Source organism: Panthera tigris, assembly GCF_018350195.1.
Source record: "Panthera tigris isolate Pti1 chromosome D3 unlocalized genomic scaffold, P.tigris_Pti1_mat1.1 chrD3_random_Un_scaffold_91, whole genome shotgun sequence".
Classification (NCBI taxonomy): domain Eukaryota; kingdom Metazoa; phylum Chordata; class Mammalia; order Carnivora; family Felidae; genus Panthera; species Panthera tigris.
In genome coordinates, this window is record NW_024962170.1 from 33,197 (window position 1) to 59,803 (window position 26,607).

At 46.7% G+C, this 26,607-nt stretch overlaps 1 gene segment (V, D, J or C); it reads left to right on the forward strand.

Moving 5' to 3' along the window:
• The first annotated feature begins 1,032 nt into the window (after window positions 1–1,032).
• Window positions 1,033–26,607, forward strand: part of LOC102964770 — a 28,777-nt gene continuing 3,202 nt past the window's right edge. Inside the window, 4 exon segments of the V gene segment in view lie at window positions 1,033–1,094; window positions 1,209–1,555; window positions 7,786–7,880; window positions 8,244–8,364. Coding sequence covers window positions 1,049–1,094; window positions 1,209–1,555; window positions 7,786–7,880; window positions 8,244–8,364 — 609 coding nt within the window.

Consider the following 26,607-nt stretch of genomic DNA (forward strand, 5'->3'; position numbering starts at 1 on the left):
GTCTTGGGGATCCCGGACGAGCCCCCAAATGTTATGCCCAGAATTTGTGATCCCCAAAGACCACTAGGGAGCCGAGTCCGATGCAAAAGCAAAAGAACCTTTATTCGAGCTAGCTCGAGCTCAATCCCCTACCTGCACCGACGCAGCGGTGAGATACCAGGGAGAGAGAGCGAGTTTCAAAAGCACAAAGGTTTTATAGGGGTCTAGGGGCAGTTGGTGAGGTAATGGCTGTGGCCTCAGCCGATTGGCTGGGGAAGGGTCGTGGCCTCGGCCGATTGGCTGGGGAAGGGTCGGAGTCCTGTTACACAGGTCGCTGGGCGTGTTTTGACCAGGAAGTTTGAACGGGTGAGCGGGAGGTTACTCAAGGGGAGGAGGCGCAGTCTGAGGTTTCTGTGATTTTCCCGGAAAAGGGGTCATGTCGGGGACATAGTCACTCAAGGTGGAGAACACAGAACAAGATGGAGTCGGCCGGCGTAGGCCCGCCCTTTCAGAACCCATGGCTTTAATACACAGGAGATGGAGCCCTATCTGTGAACCAGACACTGATGTGTGGAGATAGACAGGGACCTGGTGAGTCACAGAAACCCGCTGGGCTCACAGGGCTTTGGCCATCGTGAAGTCTGTGCCCTGTGACCAGCACGGGGAGCTGTGGGACTGCCCCGTGGTCCTTACACAGTTGCTCGGTGAGGGCCATTCACTCAAGACTCTGGGCCTGGAGGCAGGGCCCTGTGTGACCTGAGGGGACTCAGGGAGGGGGGGACCTGAGGGGACTCAGCAGCTGTGTCCCCTCCAGCCTAGCAGAGTCCCCTGAGCAGGGACCTGTGTGTTGCCTCAGCAGGTGCTTCCTCCCAGTCCTATCTCTGGGGTTGAAAGCAACCTCCATTCATCTCAGTATGTGGTATGAGATGAGTTCCAGCACAAGGGAGGGGCTGGGCAGTCACTGGATGGGACCCATTTGCATGGACAGTCCCTCCTGTGGCAGAGGGTGGAGGAGAAAAGGAGGCTTGGGGCAGCCCAGCCCACTGTGGGGACCAGAAGCTGTGCTACCATGGACTGGACTCCTCTCCTCCTCATGCTCCTGTCTCACTGCACAGGTTGGGACAGGCCCGGGGACACAGGGAGCCCCCAAATCTCTATTCCTGTGCTCAGAGTCCTGAGAATTCCTTTTTCCATTTCTAGCTTCATCACCCATGATTATCTGTTTGCAGGTTCCCTGTCCCAGCCTGTGCTGACCCAGCCGCCCTCCCTGTCTGCATCTCCGGGAACAACAGCCAGACTCACCTGCGCCCTGAGCAGTGGCTACAATGTTGGCGGCTACTACATAAATTGGTTCCAGCAGAAGCCAGGGAGCCCTCCCCGGTATCTCCTGTACTACTACTCAGACTCAGATAAGCACCAGGGCCCCGGGGTCCCCAGCCGCTTCTCCGGGTCCAAAGATGCCTCGGCCAATGTGGGGCTTCTGCTCATCTCTGGGCCACAGCCTGAGGATGAGGCTGACTATTACTGTGCTACATATCATGGCAGTGTTACTCACAGTGACTCAGATAACCAGGAAGTGAGATAAAAAACCTCTGGGTCCACAGATTTTGTCTCCAAGCCTCTTTTATTGAGAAGCTTCTGTGGAGGATCCTATAGGGGAGAGTCCTCTGTGGTGAGACCTGTCCTTGAGGAGGTTGAAGTGACACACAAGAAATTTAATAGTGAACATATGGGAATCAACATAGACCTAGAAAGTCAAAAGACACGCAGGCAAAACGAGATCTATGTTTTTGTGAATTACATGGAAGGAGGTAGGGGTCTAGTATTCAATGCAAAGAAATGCACTTCACAGACAGAAGAAGAAGAGTAGAGTAGATGTTTCATAAACAATGTGTGCAGGGCCCCTGGGAAATGATGGGACACAGAGGACTGTGACCAAACAGGCTTTGCTGGGTCCCCGTCTGCCCCACCTCGTTCATATCCTAGTGCAGTTGTCTGTGGTGCCAGCTGTCTTCCTGGGGCAGCTGCCCCCCCTGAATGTTTCAGTCAGTTGAAGAGACATGAAGAGCTTTTCCTGAGTGTATGGGCATCAACTGCTTTTTAACTCATGATAGTATTCATGTCAGTGTGGCCCATCCAGGGGTGGCCTGTCTTGTGCCCTGTAGTTCTAGTAAAAAGTTGCTAAGGCCAAGGTCAAAACGTTGCTGCCTGTGTTCTCCTCTAGGATTTTGATGGTTTCCCGTCTCACATTTAGGCCTTGCATCCATTTTGATTTTATTTTTGTATAGAAAAATAAGTGTAAGAAAGTGTTCCAGTTCTATTCTTCCGCATGTTTCTGTCCAGTTTTACCCCATGCCATTTGTTGAAAAGACTGTCTTTTTTCCATTGGATATTCTCTCCTGGTTTGTCGGACATGAACTGGCCATATATTTGGGTTTTCTATTCTGTTCCATTGATCTCTGTGCCTGTCCTGTGCCAGTAACCATACCGTCCTGATGACTCCAGCTCTGTAATCCAGCTTGAAGTCCGGAATCAGAGTCTCTTTAAATAGATGCTATATTATATTCACAGGCTATAAAATACAGACCCTGCTAAATATTTAATGTTATCAAGCTCTTGTGACTCCAGCGTGGCTTTGAGGCCGGTGACCTCAGTGTGATCTCCCTGTTTGCCTGGGTGACAGTCTCATGTTGCTGGACATGTGATGCCGCTGTTTCTGTCCTCATTTCCAGCAGCTTCCTTTCTTCAATGAATACAATTTGGTTCCCTCTGTTCCTTTCTACCCTGATGTCTAATTTGGTATCTGTTCAGACTCTGGTCACTTCATTCAGTACTTGTTTTATCCTATGTAGTTCAAGGTTTATTTTCTCATTTTCTGTTCTGAGGATGAAAATTCATAGCCTGAGGTCCAGTCAATCACCTCCTTGTGTCCCACGTGGGGACACACCCTTCCGCGTCCTGTGCTGTGCCACAGCTGTCCCTTCAGTGTCCCCAACCAGCTCTCGCTGTCACAAATTTTGCCTTCCCACAGAGCAAAATCTCTAATGAGCAGCGCTGATGGCAGGCAAAGCCTGGATAAAAAGTCTTTGGGAACATGGAGGGGAGATCACATGATGGCTCCATAGAGGTCCCTGCTGGATGCTCAGGCCCCGCTCTGTCCTCACACCTGCAAAAGCCTCATCTGAATTTGCTGAGTCCTGTCTGCCCTGCTCCAGACGGGCCTCACATCCTCACACTCTGTGTCCTCCTCTGTGAAGGTGTGTGTCCCTAGGCGAGCTCCTGTTCACACTCTACTCCCAGAGGCAGCTTGCCTCCTCTGAGCCTGTCACGGGGACAGATCCCTTCTGCTGTCTGCTCCCTTTGTCCTTTCTTCAGCTCCACAGTGGTTCACAGGCTCCCCTTGGTCAGGTCTGATCACGTCCCTCCCGCTAGTCCCCTGTCCACAGAGGAAGCCCAGTCAGGGAAGGCTCACCAGGACTGCACTTCCGTCCTTCCCTGGAAGATCACTCTCATCTGGTAGAAATACAGCCACCAGGGAAGTGGATGAAGGAGGGGTTTGGGGGGAGCAGGTAAAAAGGAGAGGTTTGCCCAGAGAACCACGGGAGGTGCTGTGAGATGGTGTCTAGAGGTTTCTGCAGGCCACGTGCTCCCAGCTGGGCAGCCCTCCACTGACGGTAGGCCCAAAGACTGGGCTTTTTACTTTCCGTGGGGACTGGGAAAGATTGTTCTCTCTGGGCCTGGCAGAGTCCCCTGCACAGGGGCCTGTGTCTAGTCCTAGGAACTGCTTCCTCCGGGCCCACTCATGGGGAAAACAGCTGCATAAGGCAGGCTCCCTTTCCAAGGGCTTCAGGCATAGTGAAGGCACATGGGGGAGAGGCAGGGGTGGTCTCAGTTGCATGTGAAGCCTCTCTGAGAAGGCCACAGGTAGCAGATAAGAGAGGCCTGGGACATCCCAGTCCCAGCCCTGTGGCCTAATAAGGGTCTGTGTCATTATGGCCTGGACCCATGTCCCCCTTATGCTCCTCTGTCACTGCGCAGGTAAGGACAGACCTCAGCACTCTAGGGTTGGCCTCCAGCCTGAGTCAGAATCCTCTGGCTCACATCCTCCAGTGTCTATACTCTGTCCCTTCTCCTCATTCTGATGTGTCTGTGTTTATACTTCCCTGTCCCAGCCTGTGCTGACCCAGCTGTTCTCCCTCTCCGCATCTCCAGAAACAATTGCCAGACTCGGTTGAACCCTGAGCAGAGACAGGAGTGTTGGTGGTTATAACATCTTCTGGTACCAGCAGGAGGCAGGGAGCCCTCTCCGGTCTTTCTGTTCTACTACTCAGACTCATACAAGCAGCTGGGACCTGGGGTCTCCAGTCATATCTCTGGATCCAAAGATGTCTCCACTAATACAGAAATTTTGCCCACGTCTGGGCTGCAGCTTGAGGACGAGGCTGACTATTACTGTGCTACAGCTCATGGCAGTGGGAACGGCTATCGTTACTCACAGCGTCTCAGATAAGGAGGAAGTGATGTAAGACCCCTGGATCCACAGACCTCGGCTTCAGCCTCTTTTCATTGAGAAACTTATGTGGAGGCACAAGCAGGGGTTACATAACTTCAGGAAGATCTGTCCTTGAACAGAGGAAAGAGACATACCCAGGTTATGCCTGCAACGCGGGACAGCACAGGGCATCCCAGGAAGACACTGACATTGACGTAACACAGCCCAACTTCACGTCCCCGTGGGGTCTGGATGATAAACACGAATAAATACTGCATCTGTAACTGAACGTGCTACCCAGCAAACATTCATCCACACATCAGTTCCACCATCTCATTCCATAAAGTGTGACCTTGTGTCACTACTGACGCATCCACAGCTGACATATTGACAATAACCCTGGTCATAGACACAGTCTCTTCTCTCTGAATCAGCTACACTTGAACTTGGACCAGACTCTACAGACTCTTCCTGATAACACTCCCCACACCCTCCCTTCTTTTCTCCTCTCTGCTCCCTCATCTCTCAGGCTTAGGCCTTCAGTCTCTCCATCTGGCTCTTCAGGTAGGAACTCCGTCTCCATGTTAGGATTTCAGAGGGAACTGGAAATGATCTTGCTGTAGTTTTCCAGTCTCCAGGGCCCAACTCTAGGGAGGAGAATGACCAGAAGATAGAGCTGTGTGAATCCTCTCATATTCTCCTTCCTGCTTCTGTCACTTGACAAGGCCCGGACTTCTGATTGAGGGAAGCGTTAAAAGGTCTGCTCTCAAAGGAGCCACAATTGCCTAATAAATCCTCCTCCAGTAGAAAAGGCTTTAAGAAACTGACTTTTAAATTAAAAATCCTGGGCCCTCAGATGGAGAGCCATCCCTCAGTGTGTGGAGAAGCCTTAAGAGGATTTAAGGGCAACTTGGCCTCATTTTTGGTCACATATGCGCATGCACGCGCCCACGTACAAACACACACACACACGCGCGCGCGCACGCGCACGCACACACACACACACAGAACTCCCTCCTGAGTCTATATTGTCCTGGACTCTGCAATTTCTGGGCTTCTTTGTCTCTCCAGAAGTCATGGTCAACCTGAGCTCACCCAGCCATTCTCAGTAAAACAGCCTCCAGGAGGCAGAACCCCAACCAGCATGAAACCCAGTGACATCGAGTGTAACTGAGGTCCTGTCACCAGGGCAGGATGTGCCCTGATCATCTGCTTTCTGGGACAAGTTTATGCTCAGGAATCCCAGGGCAAGTCTCCATCCATTGGGCAGTTCACCCCCCAACCATCTCTGGGCTCCAGTCACTGCCTGAGGCTGATCAGTAGATTGATTCTGAGACAGCAGAGTCAGTGCTGCTCCCATGGAGCTCAAGGCTCATGAGGACATAACACAGGCCCTCCCTGTACTCTCAGGGCTGGCTTCACTCCCCCAGACACTCCAGTGAACCCCCAGCCAGAATGGACCTGTACTGAAAAGTCTGTCCCAACTGAGGGCCACAGGGACTGTGACTTCAGGGACACAGCGCTCCTTATCTCCACCTCACCTGGAGTCACAAGTGGGATCTTCGAAAGAATTTTCTGGATCAGATTGGTCTTGGGTAATAGAAATTCATTCCTCTAGTCACCGGAAACTGAGTTATTACTCTATTGTGAACTTGCTGGACACAAGATACAGTGACTATTGTTCTACCCACCCCTGAGATGAGTCTGACCCCTAAGCATCCATCCTGGAAGCTCTGTGTGTTAATTCCATCACTGAGGTGGGTCTGAAGTTCACAGGAACTAGCTCTTCATGGTGTTTACCTGGGCACCACGTTGGGCTTTCCTACTCCTACTTGCAGGACAAGACCTAGTGTACAAAACTCACAATTAAAATAATAATAATAAAAACAATAATAAGTGAAATGATTTAGAAACAAGTTTATAGACCTCTATTCAACTGAGAACCAAAAGTCATATCATTTCATTATTTTTTCATCCATCTTTTTTCAACTACTATTTCAGTCCATATTGTCTCAGCAATAAGCACGAATCTGTGAAAATACACTGGTGATTAAATACCTGCATCTTCCCGTTGACAGTGTCGTTGAGTTTAAATATTCTTACTGAGCTGAATGTTGTATAAAATCACCCACGTTCATTTTGAGCTAACAGTTGTCCAAATGGTGACAGACACATGAAGTCTGTGACGAGGTCCCCGTCAGAGCACCCACGGCTGTCACTCCTTCCCTCCTGGAGCTTCCTGCAGGTTTGCCCTTCGTGTTCTGAGGTCAGAGCCACACTCGGGCTCCTGCAGATTTGGGCTTGTGTGCTGGGGGACAGATTCTAGGAGGGAATCACTAACCACAGTGTGTGGAGAACTGTTGTTTCATGGAGGTGGAAGTAGTGACACACGACGAAGATGGTCAGTGTAACCCCCCTAGGAAGGCACACGAGGGCGTCTACCCACAACCTGGAGAAAAGGGCTCCCTGTCTCTTCAGTGCTGAGGGAGCTTCTGGGAAAGAGAACTCTGAGCCCAGAGGGAACCAGGGAAGAGGGAAGAAATCAGCCTCCTGCACAGAACTGGCCATGTGTCAATGTGGACCCGTCGCTGCTCTGGCCCTGATCCTCATCTGTGTGGTTGTGCCAGAATCACCACCTCAGTCCTGCCCCATCAACAGCCAAGGGAACCGTGGACAGACTCACTACGTGGAGCCTGAGTAGAGCAAAGTGCACCCTGAGGTGATGGGAGGTCACATAGCAGGCATCCGGCCTGGCCTGAAGGAATGGGACAGTGGACAGAGCAGTGGGGAGGCAGGAGCTCTCTTTGATGGGCTCTGGTCGCCATGCCACATAAACGCTGTGTCCAGGCCTGGACACCAGGGGGTGCTCATCACGTGTCTGAGGAGTCAGGGATGGCCAGAGCTGGGAGTTTCCACCTGCCACTGCCTGTGCCCTCTGATCATGGGTCACAGCTGTGACGTTCCCACTCCTAGCTCTACATAGCACCTCTCTTGCTCACCCCCCGGACATCCTCAGGCAGAGGCACCTAAAGCAGGACCAGTTAGGGGGCAGAGAGCTGGGGTCTCATTTGCATGGATGGGCCCTCTGGAAGGGAGATATTGGGGGGGGCTCTTCTGCAGTGAGACCACAAAAGGCAGGATCAGTGATGACCCCCACCATGGCCTGGTCACCTGTCTTGCTCACCCTCCTCACTCTCTGCACAGGTAACTGTATGCAGGGATAGGGAAGGGGTCCTGGGAGGACACATGGACCCTGATCCCCTTCTTGCCTCCAGATCCCAGCATCCCCCTCTCTTTGTCTCTCCCACTCCTAGGGTCCTGGGAAGACGTTGGGCCCTGTCTGTGCTGACTCAGCCAGCCTCATTGTTTGTCTGGGTCCCTGGGCCAGTCACCATCTCCTGCACTGGAAGTGCCAACAACATCGTATTCTTAAATTTTTTTTTTATGTTTATTTATTTTTGATAGACACAGAGAGACAGAGAACAAGTGGGGGAGAGACAGAGACAGAGGGAGACACAGAATCTGAAGCAGGATCCAGGCTCCAAGCTGTCAGCACCGAGCCCGACGTGGGGCTCGAACCCACAATCCGCGAGATCATGACCTGAGCTGAAGTTGGACGCTTAACCGACTGAGCCACCCAGGTGCCCCAACAACATCGGTATTCTTGGTGTGAGCCGGTACCAACAGCTCCCAAGAAAGGCTGCCTCAAACTCCTCATCTATGATAATAGCAAACGACTCTCAGGGCTCCGTGACTGATTTTCTGGCTGCAGGTCTGATGACTCAGACTCTCTGACCATCACTGGGCTCCAGGCTGAGGACAAGGCTGATTATTACTGCCAGTCCTTTGACTACTGTATCAGTGTTCATCCAGTGCTCCAGGCCTGTGGGGAAGTGAGATAAAAACCTGTCCCACAGCAATGGGACTTGCCATCCAACCCTGACTTTTTGGCCAAGTCAGCTGTTTCTTTGTTTGTTTGATATAAACCGGGGTCTGAGACCCGCTCCAGGGAATATGTCTGTCTACAAAGTCTTTCCACATTCTTTTAAATTTCGGCTTGAAGCCTGTCCTTGGAAGCAATATCGTGTGATTTTTTTTCAAATTTAGCATATAGTCCAGGATGTCACTGGCAGGCTGCCTTAAGGGTAGAGTCCGTGACAGGTCAGGGCAGAAATAGGGACACCAAATGCAGCTCGGTCTGAGTCAGGACACATCAGGAGAGTCCAATACGTGTCCTGGTAACAACAGCTACCGCAAATGTGCTCCCAAATACTCATCTATTATGATGGTTAGACCCTCTAGGGACCCTGCTCCTCCCTGCCCCTCCTGGGACAGCATCTCGGGCTCACACAGAGCCCCAGGCCCATGAGAACTGAAAGCAGAACCCCTTTCTCATCTGCTGGGAGGGCGAGGCCCCAGCAGCTGCTCAGGTTCAGCCTGTGACTTCTGCTTCTGATGCTCCTGCTGCTGCCGCCATGGGCTCAGGTGCACACAGCAGCGCCACCTGGGAGTGAGGGCTCTGCCTTTCCTTAAGCCCCTTCCTAGACAAAGGGACTCAAGGGACACAGAAAACTCATCTCACCCATTAGGTTGAGACACAGGTCTCTTGTCACTAAAGTTCATGGACTGGGGTCCAGTGTGCCCCTTTCCCACCTGACCTCTCAGGATCTAGCATCTCCATCTTTGGCCATTTACCTATTTCTGGAAGTTTCCAGACCTGTGTAATCCTCTTATTAATCTTCACTAGGAATGCCTGTTCTTTTTGCTCTTTGGAGTGATTTCTTCTGTCACTGTTGCACCAGCCCTGGAGTATCTATGGGTGAATTGTGTTTTGCGGTCTTTTGAAATGAGTTCCTGTCCGTTCCCATCAGTGCTGAGATCCAACCAGTGATTTTTGTTATCCACTTGCATTGTTAATACTTACTTGCAGAAGGATGTTGAATGATAATGGTGTTTAGGTCACGTTAGCCTATTCACCTTGTAGAAATGTCCTTCCCACCCTCACCCCATTAGGTAATTTCCTGGCTGTGGGACTGAGTTCTATGTGTGTGGGAGAGAGTGTCTTATCACAGTATAAATGTCTCTGTTGCCATTTTATGTGTTTTCTATCAGGACTTTTCTTTCAATTTTGTAAAGGATCTTTCGTGTTCTAGTGAGATAATGATTTTCATCTGTTGATTTACAAATACGATGTCTTAGAGGATTTATCAACATATAATTCCACTCTATGTTTGCAATAAATCACATATGGTCCCAATGTAAGATTATTTTAGTCTGATAATGGAATCTCACTGCTGATATTTTACTTAGAGGATTTGCTTCCATATTTTATAATTTCCACAATTTTCATTTTTCTGTATTTTGTATATCAAGTGTATGGATCATTGCGACAGTTCTTTCTATAGTAATTTAAATTGTCCTTTGTTATTCATGATATATATATACATATATATGTGTATATGTATATATACATATATATACATATACATATATATACATATATATACATATACATATACATATATATACATATATACATATATATACATATATACATGTATATATGTATATATGTATATATATATATATATATATATATATGTATATATATATATATATATATGTATATATATATATACATATATATATATATATATATATTTCTTTGATATATATCAAATGAAACTATGGTCCCTGAAGGTTGTTGGTGTTTTTCGTGAAGTTAACCACATCTTACACATTTTTGTGGAAGAGTTCCTAATAATGTTGTCTATTTTATTCTAAGGAAAGTGGTCTGTTTTTCATTTTTTTAATGGAACCATTTTTACTTCCTAGTAAAGTACGCTTTTAAATTATTCTTATTAGACGTTAACAGTATGATTTTTTCACTTTTGATTTTTGTCCACATGCCATTTCTCATTCCCATACTTGTGTATTATCCATTTTCATGCAACGGTTAGTAAGTGAATTGTTCCCTCATTTAAAAACCTGATTTTGCAGTACCGATTAGATTTATATACAGATTATGATTCCGGGGACACTAGGGGGTGCTGTGCCTGACAAGAGAGCAGGGACTGATGCCCACCTCTCCCATACATGGGAAGAGCCTGAGCCTGCTTCAGTGGGACTGGGAACAATGACCCCACCCATGTGTGACTCTTCTGCACTGTGACTCCTGTAACCCATGGAGAAACCAGATGCTGGTCCTACCTCAGGCCTTCGGAAACCTGGTCATCTATTCCTTCTCTCTGTGACTAGAACCATCACCAGCACAGAGTGACGCAGGGACCAGCACGGGGAATGGCAGCCCCCTATTCGCATGAATGACTCCGTTCCCAAGAATGAAAGGAAAAAAGGAATGGGATCCTGTCCCCAGTCCCCAGGGTGGCCCTCAGGAGGCTGTGCTGTCATATTTCCGATACGGCTCCATGTTACTTTGCAAAATACAATGCGTATGAGAACACTCCTTGCTACCCAAGTGCCGCTCAGAGAGGAGCTCCTGCCCTCACTTGCAGGAGGTGGTTCCCCCCGCCCCGGACCGAGCCCCACCCTATTCACTATTCCAGAACTGCCATCTGCTCCTACTCTGGAATCCAGAGCAGCAGGAGCTGCAAAGTCAGCACAATTACGGTCCCTGCCCAGGTGACCAAATGTCAGGGAGGGCAGGTGGGGACGGGAATCTTCTGATGGGAAGAGAGGCTGTAGGGTGTCCTGAGAGGAGTGAGGAGGTGGAAGTCCTTCAAAATGGGAGACACAAGGTAAGTGACAGATGACAGCTTGTTCAGCTCACAAGGGCATCTCTGACCTGAGAGTAGCCTGAGCAGTGACTGGATCAATCTTCTTGCAGGTTCTCTGTGCCCGTCCAGCTTCTTCATGCCCTCAGCCCTTCCTTTCACCATATTCTGCAGGCTCCTCAGACAGCTCTCTTGCGGAGGGGCAGGGGCTCTGTGTGGAGAGTGTGGGATGAACCAGGCAGAGGGGGTCCTTTCTCTCTGCCTTAGAGGTTCCTCCCTCCCCCTTCACTTCCTTGTTTCACCTTCTCTCCTCTCCAGGGCATCCCCAAATCTTTGAGCTCCTTCCCATCTGGTGACTGACCCATTTCCTTTCACTCTAATCACTTGTCATCCCTAGGTGGGACAGACCCACATATCTCAGGAAGGACTGATGATATTTGGCAACCTCCTCTCCTAAGGATTCACATAAGTGGTCTCCATGACCCCTCAACATGAAATACCCTGAACTTTTGTCTGTGCACATGTCATACCCTACTGACACCTACGTATTTTAGATATTAACATACATTTCAAATACGATCTTGTATTTGAAAATTGCACTTTATTGGTCTTTTACTTATAGAGGACAAATACTGAATGATTTCTATAACTTGTGAAATTTTAATTGAAGATGTCTCAGTAATGCAGCACATGAGTCAATAAAATAAAAGTACAATTATCTGGGAATAACTTGTAATTTAAAATTTATAGGTAACTAAGTGCATAATCCCACTGTAAATATAAAAGAAAAGATGAATAACTGGAGTGGAATACGTTTTTTGTCTCCACCTTGAAATAATCCAACAGTCCAAGGTGGGTGTCAAAGCTGGAGGGCTTCTTTTAGATGATGTTGATCTAAGAGAAGAGGAATAAGGGTTCAGAGAGGAAGTGTGGGGAGATGCTGGAGGCTGGAGGAAGGAGTGAGAACTGGTCAGCCAGCAGAGAGGCGCTGGGTGCTGGGAGGTCTGGTGTCCTCTCCCAGGGGCCAAACCCTGAGGAAGCAGAGTTCTGGAAGCAGAGCTCTCCTCTCACTCCTGATAGAACCACTGGGTCAGGAACACAGGAGACAGGAACACAGAGCCGGCTCCTCCCTGACCCTCCGTGTTACTCCCCCATTGTACCCGTCAGAGAATAGTTGGTGCTTACGAAATCTATGTTTCACAAATAGCTAAAAAGTTCTGGAACATAGAAATGAAGTGTTTCTCAAACTTGAAAGGAAGTAAAGCTTTAGAATTTTCAGTTTCCATCATGAGTGGAGATGGCCTGGGTTCTATCTGGTTATTTACCTCCTCGTGTGCACAGTGTCTGCCATGTGAGATTGCTCATTTCATGGTCATGGAGGCAGAGCGTCACTTTCTCATTCCCTCCTGCTTCATTACTTGTTCCTACTGTTCCCACATAGGAAACAAACTCTTATTATAACCCTAAATGCTATCTATGTAGCATCTCCTACAAAAGTTCAAGTAGTAATTCTCTAGACTAATCAGGTGGCCTTCTCTATACCAACATTGAAGAAGCCCATAAGGATACTACAAAATTACTCCACTCAGGACAGCATCAAAAAGAACAAGACGTTTAGGAGTGAACTTAACCAAATGGCCAAAAGCCTTGGAATCGGAAAGCTACAAAAGATTGCTGAACATATTAAGCAGACTTACATATATGGGAAGACAGCACGTCCATAAGATGGATGACTTAATATTGTGAAGATATAACCAACACCATCCAAATCCATCTCCACATTCAGTGATGTCTCGCCAAGTGCTTACTGCCCCCAGTATAATCCAAAGAGGTCTACTGCTCACCCCCTCTGGTTCTTTGTTTGGAAAGATGTTGGATAAATGTCTGTTCTTTGGACTGAGATGTTAAACACCCAACCCTCATGAATTCCATGGAGTGCTGAACAAAAAATCTTGGTTAGGGTCCAATGCATGTAGAGCAACAGGTCATTACTACTCCAACATTTTCAGTGAAAGAGAAGTGGAGAACCCCTCAGAAGGGAAGAGGGCTCCATTTATATTAACGTTTTGTTTATGCCAGTACTCATACTGAATAAAATTATAAAACTGATATATCAAGTATATCAGAGTGTCAAATTTATAAGCATTTGTCAGGCTAAAGTTCAAGGGAAACTTGAACCCAGAAAAGTTATCAGGAACAGAAGACACATTTCTCTGACAGCATTCTATCCTCATGGCAAAGACAAGCATCAGAAGTCCTTAAGGTGTGGGTTGAAGGGACCTAGCAGGAGAATCTAACCCACAACAACAATGGTCAAACTGGAAGGCAAGTCCAAGTAGAATTATTTTGAGGCGTGAACCACCTTGGAACTCTAAGAACTTTAAGTCTTTCATTAGGTTCAAGATGACACTAGACTGGTTATGACCCCAGGCACCTCGAAGAGGCAAATTCTGATGTCAGGTAATACCTGGTAGCATTAACACTGTGCAATCGATACACCATGTATTTAACCACATGGAGGTCATTAGTGACCTGGAAAAAATACAACCAGTCCTAAAAAAGCACAGAGGGCACCTCTTCATCCCTCTGCACTCGTCAATGGCACCATTCTAGATCCCATTGCAAAAGTCTGGACACCATTCCAGGGGTGTTGGGAGGTGTCAGAAGGACTAGACCACTTAGTGTCTAAGCCCAGCAGGTGGCACTGTGGGACCTGTCCTGTTTGGACAGGCTTCTGGAGCTGACCAACTAGGGAACCACTCTAATAATTCTCGCACACTCGTCAGGCAGTGTCCTCACGGCAGTGTGACCCTGCAGGGACCCACATGAGCCCTCAGCTCTGACTCCCTCACTCCCATGTTTCATCCTCCAACCCCAAGGAGTCAATGCCCAGGTGGTGTTCAGGTAAGGACAGGTAATCCCACACCTGGAGAAGTTTGCATAATGAAAAAATCACCTGCAATATTCTCTGGTTCTAGAGCAAGGGACCCCTGGGGAGGGGAGGATGGGAATTCCAGCAACATATCCTCAGCCAGCAGAACTTGGGGCTTCCTTGGCCTGTCCTGATTTCTTTCTTTACCTCCTCTCACAGACAGGGAGTTAGCTTTAGGGCTGAAGAGAAAAGATGCTGGGTTGGCAGGTAGGGGAGCAACCTCCCCTGAAAGTATTCACGTGGCTTTCTTTCCATCGTCTGTGCATGGCTAGTCATCACCCCATTCTTTCTCACCTTGTAGCCTCCAGCTTTCCTTCAAGGGCCTCTGTCAGACTGTGCTACTTTGTCATCCAGGGCATCTGGGTCCTTGATAGGGGCAAAAAGAAATATATATATATATATATATATATATATATATATATATAAAATATTTATTATAAATAAATATTACATATTACAAAAGTATGTATAATATATAAGCAATATATAAACACATTTTAAATATGTGTAATATGTTATGTTGAATTATTACATGTGTAACTGTATTATATAACTATTAAATATAGGTATCTTATATAATATAAAACACTACAGATTGCATATACACATTATATGTATGTTCCATGTTGCAATTTACGTATCATATATTATAATTTATATATTTAAGTAATAGAACTTAGAGAGACAGGGAGAGGAAAATGAAGTTGCTGTCTCAGAACTAAGCTGAGTTCTTTCCACCCAGAGTGAAATTTAGAGACTGCCAGGTGTGTGGTCTCACAGAGGAAACTGGATTTGCAGCAAAATAATGAGATCACGAGGAATAACATGCAAAGCCTTGAGTCTCAGAGCAGGAGTGAGCAGGTTCTTTTTATTTAGTCATCGGGATCGATATTCAGAAAGGGGACTTTGTCACCCTGCGAAAGGTGGCCATCGTGTCTCACGGGCACACTTAGAAAACAGGACCCTACCTGCATCCTAGGTTATGTCCGTGCAGCTTGCGCTCCTCCTCGTGTGGAGACTGACATTATAACGAAGCAGAAGTAACCGTCCCGCAAGGGGAAGGGGCCAGGGGCCTGCTCCCAGAGCCAGTATAAACTGGAGGAGGTTTGGGCTCCTGACCTGGGGAAAGGAATGTAGGGCCTTGCTTCCTCTGACACAGCGCTGGGAGTTTGCCCTCTGCTGTGTTGTCTCTGATGTGGTGAAGCACTTTCCTGGCCTGGTGGAGATTGTTAACCTTTGTATTCCCTTTGTTCCCTTAAAAACCCTTAATTACTGATGTGTTGTTGCATTTGTTTGTAATTCTGACTCATGTTAAAAGCCACTAGGGGTTAGCTGGATCTTTCTGTCCCTTCCAACTTCGTGACGGACTCCAGGGACCTGGGTTCTTCTCCCACCTCCAGTTTTCCAATCCTTCCTGAAACATAGGCCTTCCCAGCAGGGAAGGATTTTCTGACTTGGGGTGCCTTAAGAATATCTGAGAGTTTCTTGGGTTGGCTCAGGGCTCCCTTCAAGGTCAGGGATCCCGGCTGATTAGTGTGACTCCCCAGTTTATTATGATAAATAAAGAATAAATTCATTAGTTTTCAAACTGCTACGATTTCAGTTGCTATTTCTAAGCAATATGATATTCGTCAATTATTTCTATATTTCATGGTGACTTATGGAAGCTGACACTGTATTTTTCAGATGTGTCAATTACTCCTTTTGATTCTTCCTTTTGTCTTAAGTTTTAGATCCTCCTTATATTTTACATTTGGTGCATATACAATTGTATCCTTTTTTTCCCAGTGTATCAAGGATTCCTTTGATAAATAGACACAAATCGATTGGGTAGGAACCTTTGGGTAATATAAGTTGGCTGTCAAATACAGAGAAGGAGAAAGGCAAACAGCAACCTTGCACATCATATGAAACAGACAGTGTACCACAACTCTGAAATGAATAAAAATCATATTTTATTTCACACTGTGATGAGCACTGATCTTACACTTGCGGAAATTACTTTAATGTGGGTTGAATGAAAGAATGAATGAATGAATTGAATGAATGAATGAACGAATGAATGGTGCAGACTAAGCCCTCAGTCAAGGAGTTACAGTAACACCCCCATCCTTCCTATGGGGGAGGAAAGGCATCCTTCAGCCCTGGTCGTCTGTGATGTTTCCACACCTGTCTAAATCATGGTTGCCATGTGACGCGGGGACAGCAGACCCCTCACCTGCCCTCCACCTGCTCTCCCACCTGACCTCACCTGTGTCAGTCAGGGCATCTCTGTCTCTCTGGGCATCAGCCTCCTTCCACAAGACCCTCTGGAACATCCCTCCATCTCCCATAGCTGAGGGTCCACTCTGTCACCTCCCTGTGTCCCACCCAGGGACATGTGTCATTCCCCCTTCCCTGTTTCCTCTGTTGTCATCTTTCTCCAGCTGACCCCCAGTGACATCTTCCAGGTCTCCTTGTCCCAAGTTCTGTCCTAGGATTTGCTGTGGAGCTAAATCTCTAATGAGTGGCATTGACCAGAGGCACAGCTGGGATTAAAAGTCTGAGACAAATGGAGGGAATAGCAGGGATCCCAGCAGTGATCCCTGTGGAGAATGAAATTCTCATTAAAAATAAGGAAATACACAAGAGGATATCCATGCCCAGTTCTCACAGGAGAAGGAAGGAAGGCAGGAAGGAGGAAGACTTCTCTAATCAATGGTTCACTCAGATTTTGTCTATCCTTCCAGATCCTTTTCCCTGAGGTCATATTCCTGACCTGCAGCTCCCTCTCCAGTGACCTCATCCCCTCCTTTCCCAAGACCACCATGCAGTCCATGCTTCTGTGACCCAGGACCCCTGGACTGGCCTTGGCTGTCACTGATAGACCTCTAGGCCTGGGGACAGGAAGGCGAGGGAAGGAGCTGAGGAGTAGCGGCTTTGGGTCTCAGCCCCTGTATCTACCAGCTTAAGAAGAATGGATAAATTCACATTTGTTAAAAGAGTTCTTCCCTCCATGGGGCCCAGAGCACCCCGGGTGACCTCTCCTCTCCCTCCCTTTCTCCACACTATCCAGCCACAGGGGTCTCAGGCACACACCATGTTCTCCTGAGATATCTTGGGGTGCAGGCTAAACCTTCCTAAGGACCCTGTATTGCACGAGCATTTATGACAGCCTTTGCCTGGGAGGAGCTGGACCCTCTGCTGTGACCACCAGCCATAATGACACCTGCCCAATGTCCTATACCCATTTCATTAATTGTCAGACCCTTGCATTCTGACTCTCCTGAAGTTTGAAATAACTTGCATACACACTGACTGTACCTGTCAGTGGCTTCTGGATCTGAATGACTTCTTCCCAGTTTCTTATGCAACGTATCAGAACTCTCAGGGAAATTAAAAACAGAAAAGGCAACAAAATAACGATGATAACACAGACACTTTGTCTGGTCAGCCACGTGTAAATATCAGAGCCTATTGAGCTGGCTTTTGTTCTCTTCACAAAGGCACATCAAATTAGTTTTCAGAGTGCAGGCACCATCCTGGCTGGTGGACAGTCCTCCACAATATGTACTCTGTATCTCCTGGGGTCAGAGCCGAGGCCCTCCCTTCCCTCCAGGCTCCTGTGCTCAGGGCTGACTGAGTCGCTGTGTGTTTCCGCTGGCCTGGCGCACTGGCTGGGTACCTGCCCTTCAGGTGTGAAGTCAGGAGATGGCGATTAGCCCTGGGAGGAGCTTTGGGTGTCAGGTTAGCAAACCTCCCAGTGGGGCTTATGAGGGTGAAGAGGAAGTACCACCATTGCTCCAAAATGCTGAGCCTGCTCTCGGGAAGGTGGGTGAAGTAGATCCCTCAGATGTGAGTTTCCCACAGCTGCCACCACCAGGGCCCAATGGGCACCCCTGTGGCTGGCGCCCTGAGCCCCCAAGGCACTGACTGTGTCCTATTCTCCTCTCCTCATCAGTGATCCCAGTAGTAGGAAGGCGGTGGGGTACCAGGAGCAGGATCTCCCCCATGTGTGCACAAAGGAAGTCAACCCCATGGGTCTTTCCAGGAGGAAGTCCTGTCATTAGAGACAGCTTGGACGAATGTGCAGGACATTGCCCTACGTGAAATAAGCCCAGCGGAGAAAGAGAAATACTGTGCCATCTCCTTTACGTGTGGAATCTGCAGCAAGAAAACAAATTTTTTAATTGCTGTAACTTGTTAGTGCTGGGGTGAGTTACAATAGGGGAGCACATATAAGGGTGGCAAGGGTATTTGTTTGACTATAGCTTCTTAAATATAATTTTGATTTTCAACTTTTAGTTAATAATTACAAAAATACACATAACGGTAAATTTACTAGTTTAATCATTCTCAGAGACGCTAAGTGTATTTGCAGTGTTATGTAACCGTCACAACTATCCATTTCTAGGACCTTTTCATCATTCCCCAAAGTAACAGTGCACCAGCAGGGGAATGGGTAACCTGGAATGGCAGCGGAACCAGGGCTCAGGACCCCGTGCCAACGCAGGAAGCAGCAGAGAAAAGAGGGCAGCTCCTGCAGCGGCTCTTGGCAGGTGTGCCCTGACCCAGCTGAAAGCGTCCTTTGGGCTGCGTTTCTTACCCCAGATTGACCATGTGGATGCACGCTGCCCACCATGGCATGAGTATCAATGTGTCCCATTGCACGGGGTCCGGCATTTCCAGCTGTCTCTCCCAAAATGTGTCAGGAAACACCAGTGAGAACCTGAGGATCTCATTTGGGGCATCTGCAGTATGATTCATGCACATTCCTGGCTGAATCCCCTTCAAAATCCACGTTAGCTCTCTTCCAGAGACCGTGCAAAGTCCTTGTTTTCAGCCTACATCCTCCCTGGTGGTCAAGGGGAACTTGCATTTATTTCTGGTCTCTTTTTTTCCTGTGGCATCTATCTATGTGTCTCATTCTACACCAGTACCACACTGTTTTCATGACTACAAAATTTGAAAGCAGAAAGTATGATGACTCCAGCTTTGTTCTTTGTGGGAGATGCAGGAGAGAAGCCTCCAAGGAAAAGACTTCAAAAGGGAAGGGCTGGAGAAGGTGCAAGGCTTTAGGACATGTTTACATAGCTGAACGTGTCCAAGGTGGATCCTCCTTCACATCTGACCCTTCCTAGTGATACAGAAACCAGTTAACTGGAAATTCAACCTTGAAAAGCTAGACCGTTAGGTTGAGTAACACACTTGCTTAGCTGACTTTATGTACATAGTCTTTAGCAATTATCCTAATAAAAAGAAGCTTCATTCTAGAGTTGGGGCCTCATCCCGACTCGAGTATGAGGACCTTCACTTAACGGCACTTCGTTTGCGGACTCATCTTTTGTGACTCTGGCCATACACCCTGCGACAGTTCATTCTCAAGATTGCTTTGGCCCCTGGAGGCTTTTCTGACTCGATACAAACTTCGGGACTTTTTTCTATTTCTGTGAAAAAATGTCATTGGACTTTTCATAGAAATTGTATTTAATCTATAGATTGATTTGGGTAGCATGGACATTTTAAAGTTACTTTTGCTGTGAAAAGCACCGGATTTAGGAATTACCTGGAGGTTATGAGTAAGGTATAAGGATGTGTCTAAGATGACACCCATGCCTGGGGGTAAGAATCTGGGTGGATAATGATGGCCCAAAATAAAATGGAGATATATGTTTTAGCCATAAGTTAAAGAAAGTGATATGTGTATATTTTTTTTCTTTTTTTATTCACTGATTTATTTTTTAATTTAAAAATATTGACTGAGCACCAGCTAAGTATCAACAAGCTCCACATACTGTGCTATAAGGAACAAACAGAATTGTGAGGTCATGGACATCTGTTGGGTTTTCATCTAACTCACTATGAAAGACAGTGATCAGATGTTTTATGTGAAGTTCAGAGAGAAACAGTAAGCATTTGTAGGAATAGGACATACAGTTCTATGTTAAGTGAGAGTGGTTGGCTAAAAGTGTGTATATATGTATACCCATATCTAATATTTCATGTAAGTAATTTGTGTTTCATATGTATGACCACACACACAAACACACACACATATATATATACTTAAATCATACATACACACACACAAGGTCAGGGCACAGGGTTATAGGGAATGAACTGCAAGAGTGGGAAATGTCTTGAGTTGAGAGAGAGATTGGCTTTCCCCTCAGGCCTCCCACATAGATGCTGTGGAGGGGCGTATGTGCCCTCTGCCCTTGTGCTCAGGTCACATTCTCCCTGATAGTCTGTGGGGGTCTAAGCTCGAAACCCAGGCCTGGGGCCCTACGTTGTGCCCTCTGCTCTGTGCTCACTGCAGCCCAGGAGAGGCCTCCCAGCCCCAACTCACATCCAGCTTTCCCCAAATTCAGTTCCGGCACCCCAGGGGATGGAATGACTTGCATGAAGGGTTCCACTCTGCTGTCCCAGGAGGGGAGCGAGAGGTTTGTGCAGGTGTCTCACTTGTGTGCTCAGAAGCAGAACCTGGTGCCTATCCTCCATGGCATGGACCCCTCTTCACTTATTTGCAAACCACCCTTGTATGGATGCCGTGCTAACTGATCTGGAAGATTCCCATTTTAATAAGAGGCTGTCTAAATAAGCATAATTTATTTTTCTTCAGCGCTCTATGAAGTAACTACAGATTTCATTTTTTTAATTTTTATTTTCCAATATCTGTTACCCCCTTGTCATTTTTAAACTGTGTATACTTTTGAAGATTCCATTTTTGTTCAAAACTTTAGCCAGTGACTCTTCCATTCTGTTATGAAAATTATTATGTGATTATTAGACAATTTTTCTAGTTTTTGTATCATACATTTTTGCTTTCCTTGTGGTAGGGAGGTGGGCTGTTTCTCTTTTCTCTTCTTTCTTATCCCTCGTGGCTGGCAGGTGCTTACTGTCTCCTTCCCCCTCTTTTCCCATCACTGAGGTGTTTCCAGAGCTGCTCTCCCAACTTTCTTGCCCATCTGCTCACAACAGTGCATCTGAGACCTCCTATCTCCCTCCTGCTCGCCCTGAATGCCCATCCTGTGGTCAGGGTCAGGTCTCCCCGCACTCTGTCCTGTGTCTTCGCACTCAGGGGACTTTCTCTTCTGAGGGTGGTTCAGGCTGCTGCTAACTTTCTCCTTCTCTCTTCACAGATGTTTCTGGAACTGACTTCTCTTTCCACTAAAGCTCATGACTTGTGGTGTGAGTGTGCGAGCAAGGCCACCAGGGTCCCTGCATTTACTTTTGCATTTGCATTTACTTCCTCATTTATTTCACTTCCATGCTGTGTGAAGATGATGCACGGTCTGTCTCATGTGTTAAAAGAGTGTGAGTCTTGTGTAGTTTCTTCTGCCTTCTTAATTATGCAGGTGTTTTTAAGAGCTGTCATGGATATTTCACCTCAGCTATCCGGAAATTCTCATGAAAATTTTGTTTAAATGTGAAAAAATCATATCAAAAGGGAACCTCCTTTAAAGAATACTTCTTAAGTTAATTACTGTTTTTATTTTTTACTGGATTCTAACATTGATATAAGGAGTAAAAACGATCAAATATATTTAGTTTATATGTATTGGCAATTTCTTATTAATACATTCAATAAATGTGACTAAAACCACAGGTAGAGTAGGGAGAATAAGCCAGGTTTTCTTGTTAAGGGATGAAATGTATCAGGTCCAAGTGTCACAGAACCACCATGAGTTCACTCCTTGGTGAGTCACAGGGGGAGAGGCTGCACTAGACGTCACACAAAGGAATCTTGATCTGCAGCCAGTAAGGAGATCAGGGGAGTAACTTCCAAAGCTGTGACTCCCTGAGTGGAGGGGAGTGGGTTCCTTTGATTCAGGGTTAGGATGGAGACCCAGAAGAGGGAGTTTTGTCATCCCACGTAAGGTGGCACCAGGTTGTGCAGGGGTCCTGAGAGCACGGGCCTGTGTGTGTATCCTGTGAGGTGTTAGCTGAAGCCTGTGCTCCTCCGAGAGCGGAGATTGAACATCATCCTGAGGCGGAGGTCCCTGGAGGACACGCCGGGGTCCATCTGAGCAGGTGGAGTTGGTGGAGGATGTACCTGGTCTAGGCTGCCAAGCCCGGCCTGCTGTTTGCCTCTGAAACAGAAGGTTGACTTTCCTGTGAAAAAAGAAGGGGTGTCAGTGCAGGTCCTGCTGGGGACAGTTCTAACCTCATTAACCCTTTGGGGCGCGGTTTGAACCCTGCAAAAACAACTCAAGAATGTGCTTTAGGTCAGCTTTACTTTTGAAACAACACTGGGTGTTACACCACTGAGTTTTTGTCTCTGATGTGGTCAGACTGTTTCCTGACCTCGTAGAGACTTAGTTTTCGCATTCCCTTTGTTTCCTTAAAATCTTCTATGACCAGGTTGTTGTATTTATTTGTTCCAACGCTTCCTAGAAGGTTCTGCAAGATGTGTACTGGGCAAGTAGAGCCTGCAGGGTATGGATTCCAGAAAACAGCTGGGGGCTGAAATTATTGCTTTTGGGTCAGGAAAGCTGTCTCCTCTTTTTCTGTCTTTATATTTCTTTTGTTTTGGTTTTGTTCTAGGGACCTCCAAACTTTCTGCTTATAGAAAGCTCAAGGTATTTAGATTAAAAATATTGCACTGATAAGAAAATTCAGTGGAGTCATCAGAAATATAAATTAAAGTTTCTATTAATTATTTCAATAATCTTTAAATAATGATACTTTTTCATAAGTTAAAAATAATGAAGGGATGGGGCTCCTAGGTGGCTCAGTCAGTTATTAAACATTCGACTTTGGCTCAGGTCATGATCTCATCATTCCCAAGTTTGAACCCTTGCCTTGGGCTCTGTGCTGACAGCTCAGAGCCTGGAGCCTGTTTCAGATTCTGTGTCTACCTCTCTATGCCCCTCCCCCACTTGCACTCTGTCTCTCTGTGTCTGTATCTGTTTGTCTCTCTCTCTCAAAAGTAAATAAACATTAAAACCTTTTAAAAAATTTTTTTAATGTTTATTTGTTTTTGACAGAGAGAGAGAGAGAGAGAGAGAGAGAGAGAATGAGCAGGCGAGGGGCAGAGAGAGAGGGAGACACAGAATCCAAAGCAGGCTCCAGGCTCTGAGCTGTCAGCACAGAGCCCGACACGGGGCTCGAACTCACAGAACATGAGATCATGACCTGAGCCGAGGTCGGACGCTCAACCGACTGAGCCACCCAGGCGCCCCAATAAACATTAACACTTTTAAAAAAATAATGAAGGGATGCCTGGGTCACTCATCTGTTAAGTGACTGACTGCTTATTTCATCTTAGGTTAGGATCACGGTCGTGAGATCAAGCCCCAGGTCAGCCTGTTGCCAGGCATGGAGCCTGCTTGAGATGCTCCCTCTCCTTCTCCCTCTGCCCCTCCCCTGCAGCCTCTCTCTCTCTCTCCATTCCTCTCTCTCAAAAAAATAATAATGAAAATGATTTTAATGTTATTACGAACAAAATAAAAGTGCTAATGTTACTGGACAAAGAACCAGTTCCAAAGTCGGGTTCTGCTATAGTCACTGAAAAATCAGTGCTGGAGAGACGAGTGATGGTGAGAAAGGAAGCCAGCAACCTGGGAAGACTATGGACAGATGTCTCAAAACCCATCTTTCTTGTCCAGGTGAAGCCAGAGGGTTCACCACGGGAAGGTGTCAAAATGGTAGGGGCTCTGTGCAGGAGAAGCAGGTGCCCAGACCATAAACCATATGAAGACATGACTCTGCATACACTTACTGACATCTGCTGTTTGACTTATCCTCTGGGAGCGTTTGGTCCTTCACTCCTCAGGCCAGTGGTCTGCAAATCTGAAGGAAAGTAGGATAGTTCTGCTATAGACCAAAAATCTTTGGTCAGCAAACGAAGAATGCATAAGCTTGAAGCAAGTTTTATTTTAAGAATAGTGGGAGTGCTGGGGCGCATGGGTGGCTCGGTTAAGCGTCTGGCTCTTTATTTCGGCTCGGGTCATGATCTCATGGTTTGTGATCTCATGGTTTTCACATTGGGCTGTGTTCTGACAGGGTGGAGCCTGCTTGGGATTCTCTCTCCCTCTCTCTGCCCCTCCCCCGCCTCTGAAAATAAATGTAAAAAAATGTTTTTAAATCTTAAAAAAAGACCAGTGGGAGCGCTATTACAATAAGAGCAAATATCCTGAGATGTGTGCAATCTGTATATTACGGGGAATTGTAAAACTCCCTGAAGAATGTGAAGGCACGTTTGAAAAAAGTGGTGAACATATTGTTGTTGTCTTTAAGAAGAAAACAAAATATAAGCATTGTAACAGTTCACAGGTGAGCTCCTGCAACTATCTTCTAGCTTCTGTTTCCAATTTGGGGTCTGGATGGGAGATACATTCTAACTTCAAGGAAATCGAGAAAAGTCTGACTATGTACTGTGGACGGGGAAAGACGTAACAATGGATTACAGAGAGGGATGGGAGAAATGGAGGATCACAGAGTGGCTGAGCTAGGGTCTCCCTAGAGGGAGTCTCATAAATTCAGAGCGAGAACAGTCAGCACGGCCACGTGCACCTGCAGCCACAGGCAGCTGGGGAGGAAGTGGCATAGTGGGTTCTGTGGGGGCTGTTAGCGAGGCAGGCAAGACTAATGTCGGTGGTTACAAAGAATACATTATGATGATAAGGATGATCCGTGATTTTAAAGAAGTGAGGAGGAACAGGGAGTCTAAGGAAATGAAAAAAAAGCAAGCAGGGTATTTCCCAGTACAGTGAATTGGGGCCCAGGTTGTTGGAGATAACAGGCCATGGGGGTCCTTATCCAGCAGTGGAAGAAGAATCTGTAATAAAGGCAAGGGTCCATTGATACACTTTATTTATATACAGTGTTCTTTTTATATCAGTCCTAATGTGCAGAGCAATTTTAAAATAGGCTTAAAGGTAATAGATACATCACTGCATCAGAAGAAAACTACGAATTGCCAAGAAAATACCAATAAGTACATTAAAACCCAGAGTAGGGTGCAAGGGCAGAAAATACTTTCCCCACCAGTATTGTAGTTTCATGTACAGACCGATGTTAGAGGCCAGGGCCTGTCCCCTGGGATTGAGGGAACCTATCAGGAGACCCTCACAAAACAACAGCTGCAACACATTTGGCACAACAGTAACATGTAAGAGAATCTGTAAGGGAAACCCATGCCAGCTGTAATGATGGGTGAACTTATAGGTCAGTCTGGGTCATTACATGCCTAATGTCTGTTTTTAGATAATCCTAGATTGTTAATCACCCAAGGCACCTGCCAGAAGCCAACTCACTGCCAGATTATGTGGAATATCTGTAGAGGTGACAAGTAGACGGGAGGAATGAGACCTGAACACCTTGGTTCTGTCCTGAATCCCTTGTATCTGAACAAAATCTCCCGTTTGGCAGCTGGTTTCCGGCATGTGTGGGCTCAGGGCATGTGTTCCTCAGGCCTCCAGATGGAATCCTCACAAGGACTTTTTCTACCAATGCTGGTAGTTGCTCCAGAGCAAAGTTTCTTTCCTTTTCCCCAAGTTATTAGAAGCACTGGCATATTTGGCCAACTTCAAAGGCAATGACTATGAGAGAAGATCACAGAGGGTTCAGGAGCATTGTAGCAGATGGAGAGCACCCGGCCCATGACTCATATGTAGTATGAGCTGACTGACTGGAAAATCTGATACTCAGTGTCTATACTATAAGAGAAGATGTGTACCATTTCTCCAGAGTAATGACAAAAATAAAATCTAATAGTGAAAACCAATAAACCAGAAACAGAATTTATTTCAGATCAATTGTCAAACTTCTGTACAGTTGAGCAGTACAAAATAAATGCACAAATAAATGTGTATGAGAAAGGAAAGAAAGAAAAAAGGATGGAAGGAAGTAGGGAAGAAGGGAGGGAGGAAGGAAGGAAGGAAGGAAGGAAGGAATGAAGGAAGGAAGGAAGGAAGGAAAAAGGAAGGAAGGAAGGAAGGAAGGAAGGAAGGAAGGAAGGAAGGAAGGAAAGAAATGAGGAAGGATAGATGGGAGGGAGGGAGGGAAGGAGGGAGGGAGGGAGGAAGGAAGGAAGGAAGGAAAGAAGGAAGGAAGGAAGGAACCATACAATGAACTTTTCAAACAAACAAGGTACAGGAAAACAAACAACCTGAATAGAAAATAAGTCAAAAACATTACCAGACACTTTGCACAAGATGATATTACCAAGGTCACCTGGACCCGGAAGTTCCCATCAAAGAACTCACATATGAGTGGTAGAGAGGTGGAGATAAGGGGGACTGTGTCCCTGAGGTCACAAGCCTTGTAGCTCTGGGTTGGAATAAAAAAGTTCGCTGTAAAGGTTCCCCCTCCCTGCCTGAGGGTGTCACTAAGGGAGTGACAGCCCAGCCCTGAGAGCAGAGAGAGATTATATGTCACATTCTTACGGGCCTTGGCCTTGTGAGAGCAGCACTGAGACTGCTTTCCCAGAATCAATGTACCAAACAGTATCAGCTGCAGATTGGAGCCCAGAGATGGTTGGGGAC